Raw genomic sequence first — 7818 nt, forward strand, 5'->3', positions numbered from 1 at the left:
GACCTTGTCACTTGTTGGCGAATTGTTAGTGAGGTCCTCAAGCACTTCATGTAAGATGACAACAGGCCAGATGGTAGAATGAAAGGTACTGACAAGTTTTGTGCTCCCAGCCCAGGAGTTGTTGGATAACCAAGGCCAGTGGAGCAAGGTTGGGTGGGGCGGGAGATTGCACAACAGGTAACTCTGCAACTGGTGTGACAGCAGGTTGCATGTATAGATTGATGACACAAGGATCAGGAAATGACTCAGTGAGTAAGTGGGCCAGTGCAGGGTGACCTTGACCTATTTCCCCCATGGGATCATTGGTAAGGTGATACCAAGCAGCATCTCGCCACTGCTTCAGGGTCTGATCTAGTGGGATGTTGTCATGCACTAACATGCTGGTGTTCATGCAGTGAATGAGACCAAGAGTGGTTTCAGGGCCACAGCCAGCAAGACCCTTCTGATAAAGATGTCAGTGAGAAAAGTGTCTGTAGGATAGTTGACCTGCTGTATCGTAGTTGCCACCACAGCAGATGGCCATTGTCACAAACACATCACCAGTAAGGCAGGGTTCTACGTGTTCTTGGATAGCACTCATGGTGTACATCTTGATAGTTGCATTGGGTGATAACATCGAGCTGATGAACACCCTGCTTAGTAAAAGCTGCCTGCACAAAAAACAAACAACTTACTTTTGAAGGACTGTCTTAGCTCCAAAGACAAAGACATCACTGTCATCAATCATGACAGCATCAACAATCCCTGCATTGTTCATCAAGGCTAGCTGCACTTCAGCTTCCCCCACAGCCTGGGACAGCAGAAAGCTTCATCAACAGCAAACAGGAGGAAAGAAAAAGGACGCACAGTGATCCATTACATGTTGAAGGCATCCAGGATACATTGTGTGGGCTTGACCATCCAATGGTCTCTTGTAGACACATGGTGCCCTCTTTTGACCTCTGGCCACTGGTTGCCATCATAACAGAAGACAAGTTGCACCAGGAACCATGCAAGCCAAGCCAGGCGAAATAAAAAGGTCCAGAGGGCAGGGTTCATTTCAGTCTGAGGATGCACACAGTGCCATTTTCCTTACTGACATTGTTCAAACCATCCACTGCATAGACAGCAGGGAGAATTTTTAGCATCAAACACAGACACACCCAACAATGTGGTCACTAACCTTGCATCAATGCCCATGACATAGGGAAAGTGAGGGGCAGGTCCCATGTATCAATCTGAGAGGGCAAGGGACACAATGGGTACCATCGTTGTGGCAGGCTCGAGCACCTGTGAAGCCAGGGCATGAGGTCTCAATCGAGCAAAATAGGGTGCACATACTACATACCTCCCATAGATGATTGACACCCATTATGGTGCCAGAGAAGGACAAGCTGCTGCTGCTGCATTTCTGAGAGAGATGGTTGTGTGCTGGGGCCATGAACAAGATGGTGATGAGAGGAGGAGGACGAGGAGAGGAGGATGTGGTAGTGTATACCTGTATTATAAATTGAGTGGCCATACAGCAGCCACTGCCTTGACTGCAAAGCTGGGGACTGTCAATTTGCAGTCCATCAGCCTGATGGTCACATTTTTTGCAGAGGGAAAGACAGGTACTCACCACAACCTCAGCACCGTCCAGACGGTAGATTGATGGTCTGATGTGGGAAATTTGCAGTCAGTTTGGCATCTTCCCAGACGGTTGGACTTTAGCTCACCAAGGATCCCCCACCTCACCCAGCGGTGGCTCGAGCTTGTCAGCATCTCAAAAATGCTTTATTTTTTTCGTCTACGACGTCAAGCACTCGTCCCGCGTCCACCCGCCGCCTCTTCTCCATTTCCGAGCGTCTTCCTGGGGTCGTGTCCTCCTCCGTTTGGGTGGCCTTTCTCAGTTTGGGTGGCGCGTGGCGTGGTGGCGGTGCCAGATTGGTCAGCCTGTGCGTGACCGTCAATTTGACCGTGATCAGTCCTTCCGACTCCGAGTGTTGATATTTTGCTTCTGTTTGTATTTTTGAGCTACTTAGCACTAGTCTACTAGTAGGCCTCATCATTTGAGGTTCTGAGTCTTGGTACAATGCTTAGTTTAGTTCATCAGCTTGAAAACGATTTGCAGGTTTCGCTGTCCTTGATATAGTACATACGTATCTACATATTTCGTCTGCGTTCCTCTTCGTTCTTCGTCTTATCGTTATCTCACAATCCTCTCCGTACGATATTACTTCACCAAGCATACTTTCTACCGTGTCTGCTCAACACGTACCTAACGACATGTAGTTTCTTCGATTTCAATACAAATATTTCCACTCGTCAGATAGTGATTTGAAAACACGACGCATGAGTGAGAAATACTGCAGCCATGGAACCGTGTTTGCCAGTGTAGACTTGAAGATCAAAAGCCTTCGAAGTCGGTTATAGTGCCACTATAAGTTGTTTTAGGTTACGTCGCATAAGTTCCAGAGTTTTTTTTGCTCAATATGACATTGTTCTCACCTCTATATAACAGGCTTGGTGTCTATCAGGGGAAAAAACGGATTCACAATTGTCAACCGCGATGAGCTCCGTCCGCTGCCGACACGGCTTTTGGTGATACGAAAGGATGATCGGGCAGTGCAAAGAAGGTATACAGTGACGAATTAATTGCGATGAGATGAGAAGCGGGGGTTCTCGAAACATGGTAGAGGAAAAGCACCAACCTCCTGAATTAGAACATACAGACTAGCGCTCAGCGAACAGCTTTGATTCCAGGCGCATTTACTGAGAGCATTATTTGGAGATCTCGCACAGGCTCCTTGAAATACTTTAAATTGGAAGGTTCGGTTTTCCTGATTAGTGGAGGAGATACAAAACCAACGAAAACCACACATAATATTTGGTGATGCCCTGTTTACCTGATCGACGTAAAGGAATAAAATTCTGATGATGTACTAAGGTGGGCATCCGTCAGCCGTCACCAGCTGATCTAGTCTTCAAGGATTCCGCGATCCTGTATTCCCAGTATCTACAAAGAAATCAGTGAAGCGTATACTCCAAAGTGCTTAATTTGTGATCTACCTTTTGCGTATAGTGTCGTGCTCGTTTGCCAGGGATTTCCAAAGCTACGATAGGTCAGGTATTTGTTAAGTTCACGAATTACGTATCCTACCTCAGTGGCCTTCACCAAGTCACCACCACCTGCTGCCTCATGAATATCAGCCATGAATTCAACAGCAGCGACACAGGGCAATTGTGAATCCTTCGAAGGAAGAGGACTCTCAAGATCAACGACTTCAGGGGGTGTACCTAAAGGAGGTTGGGGCAGAGAATAAGGCAGCACGAATGCTTGAAGCTCGGAATAAGGAATTTTAGCATGATCAAGCACCCCGCGCAGGTAATTCCACGCAGATGCATTATTCGGTGCAATCGCAATTCGCTCCTTTACAAATCTGTCGTGTATCTCGTTATTGTTCCAGGAATACATAGTGCTCAGATCAAGACTTACGCAAGCTCCCGCCGATCGATCGCGTCCCTGTCTTCATCCCCGTTCCGTACCCCAGATTGAAAGGCGATGAAGAATCTGTGATGCCATGCAGAGTTGTTCCTCACGTCACTTTCAAGCATGCTCTCCACGAAATCCAGTTCATGGCTCCATAACGCGTCGTCATTGAAGTTTGCGAGGATCCACTGTCTGTACGACCACGTGTGGTAGTTCTTCATATCAACTTGCAGCGAGTTAGCGATGAACTCAAGCTCAGGGCCGGGGTTGCGAGTCTGCTGTACGAGCAGCTTGCGGTGATGCCAGACTTGGTATGTCTTCAAATGCTTGATCGCAAGCTCATCCATCAGCTGAAGCTCATCGTCGAGGGGAGACTTCAATGCCATAAGTGTTTTATACCTGTACTGCCTAATCGCACATGGAAACGTGCATCTGTGTTCGGCTATATGTGCATGATGGAACAAGTCACACTCACCATGCAGAGTAGTGTCCAGGATTCTGCCGAATTATATTCTCCGTGAGCTCCAACACCCTGGGACTCATCTCACCACTCTTGACAATCCCTCTGAAGTAGTTCGTGGCATCTTTGTCTGATAGATACAATCCGATCGTTGCGTTGAGTGAGGGTCTGCAAACAAGCCGGTTTGCTCACGAACATTCATCCGTATAAAAGATGGGCGCAAGAGGGGCGACATTCTCGTACTGCTCTAAGGGAACGACATCGGCCCACTCAGGTCGCTGAGAATACAACGGCTTCTCCTCTTCTGCAGGGATATTCATGGCCAAAATGTGGATTGTAGTGGGAGTTTCAAGTATCACAAGACAAAGGAGATTGAAATGGCCAGGAATAGCAACTACACTTATTTGCCATCAGCAAGCCCAGAAATCACGAGAATGTCGGAAGAATGCGCCTGAAGTCCAACGTTCAGAGTAAATCATTGGGCGAGTCGATGTCGGATAACACAAGGTCTCAGATCTCAACAGGCGAGCATGAAGAGACTCATAACTCAATAGAAATTCGAGTCCCAGGAAAACAAGCGTGTAGAATACAGGACAGACTACTAAGAATAAATCGGAACGGTATCAAAGGGGGACAAAACAGACAGTCAGCATTAGCAGATACACAGTACGAGCTACTTTAAGCAGCGGCGGGAACAACGATATTGCTCGCAGTGTAATCCTGAGAAATCTATATGAACATGATGTTCCAGAGACGAGGTTCAAGAACAAACCTCCATCTCTGCATCAAGATCAGCAACGCTCTTCTGAGGTCTTTCATTCCCTTCCTTCCTCGGCCTCTTCCACGGCGAGAGCCACGCGTTGCAGGCCTATGAATTGGTAAGACAACGAAACCAGTAACTTTAGTGTACGCACCTGGCACTTCGAGCGTCTGGAGCTGCAGGAGCAGAAGCGGCAGGTGCGGACGCGCGACACGAGTGAAGCGGGCGGAGCAGGACGTGCGGGGGTCGACCACGATTTCGATCTTCATTGGGCGTTCTGTAGTTGACGTGCGAGTACGATTCGGAAAAGAGGATAGACATTCGTTAGTCGGCTGTGCTTTCAGCGAGGAAGCAGGCAAAAGGGACGGATACGAGGAGCATGCCACTGTCCAAAACCGTTACCAAGAACATTGTCGACTCTGTCCTCCAATATGCCGCAAGAGCTGAGGCTTGCGCGCGAATGGCCGCCCTGATTGGTCAGGGATGAAAGATTTGGAGTACTTCCCGCCTGTCACTCCATAATACTTGCACCGGCCTGGACTCAATCCCGAGACTGAGCCATGAGGAACGACGTGCACTGCGAGGGCACCGAGATGCAAGTTCGAAGGACGACAAGCCTTCAAAACCAACCTGCAACCTGGTACGCACCTCAATAATGTCGAGGCAGCGGGCACAAGACTCTGCCACCCAAAAAGAGTCTCGATAACCGCATATGGGCGTTTCTGCCACGCATGCAACGTCTTTTGGCAGGGCCAAACAGAGAACCAGCGACAACGGATCTCCGTAACGGATGAAGGGCTCTTGCGGGAGATAAAGGAAGGAGATAATAAAGCAGGCGATACTAACTCCCATCGATCAATCGGTTGTTATATTGCTGGTAGGCCAAAGTACCATCGCCCTTGCGTTGGAAGTGAACCGCTGCGACAACCTTTTGAACGTCCAGCGCTATCATAATGCAAAGTGACGTCGCGCAGGGCTCCAACGGTAGTGGAGAAGAGCTCCTACATTCATGCTTAGACAAATCGCCAAGGTCACCAAAATTTAAAAAACACACCCTAATTTGAACTTCATTCACATCTGTTGGAAGGTGGAAACAATGATTTTATCGGCGGGTTGCGCAGATGTGGTGCCTGCGGCTTTAATAGCGCCGGCAGTGGCCGCGCGGTGGCGGGGTTGGCGCCAGTAGTTCCGAGAAGTTGAGCCTTGGCTCCTGCACCTCCGCGACGACCAGTACCACGACGAGTGCCCTAGGGCGAGAAGAAATGACCTAAACATAATGGTTTGCACGCGCGTGACAGAAATTTTTTGCAACTCAACACCAACCTCGTCAAGTGATTTGTCCATTATTTCCAAGTTTTTAAAGAACGCGTGATTATTAGCGGTGAGATTACTGCTGTTTTGAGAGTCTTAACAACAAAGTAGACAGGTTGGTGGTGGTGATGGCAAAGGGGCGACGCAAGAGGACCCTAACACAGCAAGTCCTTGTTATATATAACGCTTCGGAGTTTAAACTTTCTCAACTCAGCATGATGTATGCCTGTGGCTATACTTGCATCTTTGATCAAGGAAATCACCGCCTTCTAATAAGGTTTTGAAAATATGTCCAGAGGACGCGGTGGTGGTCGAGGCGGCGGAAGGGTGGGCTTTAGAGGCGGTGGGTGGTGGATTCGGTGCAGGGAGCATGCCTCCTATGGGTCTCACATTTGCAGACATACAAGCTATGTCCAGGGACGGAGACGCGTTTTTTACCCAGTGCGGTGACATCATTTTTGTACATCATAGTGTGCAATCTCATTTTGTATCCGAACAGCCGTTGGATCCTCTGCCAGTTTCTCACCGATTACTCTGCAGACGAGAGAAACGAATCTGTGATCTGCAAACCGGTTTCGTTACCCGTTTACGGCAATCTGCTTACTATGTGGTCGAAACGTCGAAATCAAATGGTTCGAATGATCGTAAGTGATTGATAAACGGGAACCTAACGTATTTGCTTTACAGACTTGGAGCGTTTTTGATAAATATCGCCAGAGTCCTGCTTCTCAACCTACACTGAAGCGGAAGGACCTTTATGCACCCTTTTTTCCCTCAGAGATATTCGAGGGCTATTTTAATCCGAAAAGAAAACGCAAAGGCCAGTGGATCAATGTTCACCTCATACCGTTACTGAATGAATCAACAGTTGAAAAGAAAGGCACCACAAAACGCCTCAATCTTGATGACTTAGCGGAGGACGCTGAAGACCAGGTATATCACAACTTCAGATATACATTTATTTTCGGAATATTAACACACTCTTCAGGAGAAGTCGGGCGATGAACGCTCAGACGCTGGATCACAGCCAGTTGACTCCGACTATGACGTCGATGAGGAATATGACAATGATTATGCGGAGAACTATTTCGATAACGGTGAAGGAGACGACATAGACGGTCTTGGAGACGGCGGCGGCGGAGATGATGGCGGTGGCGGAGGTAAGACTTTTCTGATACCCGTGTATTCTAGCCATCTCACATAATGAACAGGTGATTATGACTAGGAGACACATCTGTGCACCTTCCCAGTACGAAAGGACCTGCGATGCAGAGACCTACTTATAATCGGCGCTTTCACGGCCCTATCATGCTTTGATGGTGCCGCCTGTGCCTGCCTGACAGCCCCTCTAAAATGCACGTGTTGCCTTGGACTTGTGCTAGTCAGCGTCCTCTCTTTCAGACTCAAGACCAAAGGGATAATCAGTCCAATCCGAATGTTTCTTTCGCCGCATTGTACTCCGTATCAACCACATTCATATGTGTACAATACAATATGGATTTCTTGTTACTGAGCGAACCCCAGAGCCGCGCCTGTGTAGTGTGAAAGTTTGGTGCACAAGATGTCAACAGCTGGATAGCTCTCAGATACATCCACAAAATACTCGGGGGACCCTCGCATGTGCGCAGACGTTTCGAGATCAGATGTTGCTCCCTACGCAGTTTCGTTCTGTGCTATCATCTGCAATGTCACCCATTTCGGCGAGCTCAATGTGCTTGCCGATGCTGGCGTTATGTGACAACTGAAATCGACCTCACCACTTATGAACACCAGGTGAGTAGATTTACTTGAGAACATCCTGGTGCTTGCCACTTGAAGGTGATGGGCTGATTCTTC

General features: G+C 48.2%; 2 protein-coding genes across 2 annotated transcripts; both read right to left on the bottom strand.

Annotated features, from left to right (window-relative positions):
* Window positions 1-676: 676 nt before the first annotated feature.
* On the bottom strand, window positions 677-978 carry BJ212DRAFT_1249359 (uncharacterized protein; the record flags this gene model as incomplete). Its single annotated transcript, XM_041329699.1, has 2 exons — window positions 677-806; window positions 860-978. Coding segments are annotated over 2 exons (249 nt in total), but the record flags the coding sequence as incomplete, so codon positions are not given.
* Window positions 979-4442: 3464 nt separating this feature from the next.
* BJ212DRAFT_1411882 (uncharacterized protein) lies at window positions 4443-6127 on the bottom strand. The gene is given in 6 exon segments (XM_041337494.1): window positions 4443-4934; window positions 5518-5589; window positions 5609-5647; window positions 5722-5726; window positions 5767-5918; window positions 5995-6127. The coding sequence occupies 6 exon segments, from the start codon at window positions 6013-6015 to the stop codon at window positions 4813-4815; spliced, it is 411 nt and encodes a 136-aa protein (XP_041185171.1). The 5' UTR covers window positions 6016-6127; the 3' UTR covers window positions 4443-4812.
* Between the last annotated feature and the right edge of the window lie 1691 nt (window positions 6128-7818).

This window comes from Suillus subaureus (genome assembly GCF_016647635.1).
Source record: "Suillus subaureus strain MN1 chromosome Unknown BJ212scaffold_352, whole genome shotgun sequence".
NCBI classification, from domain to species: Eukaryota; Fungi; Basidiomycota; class Agaricomycetes; order Boletales; family Suillaceae; genus Suillus; species Suillus subaureus.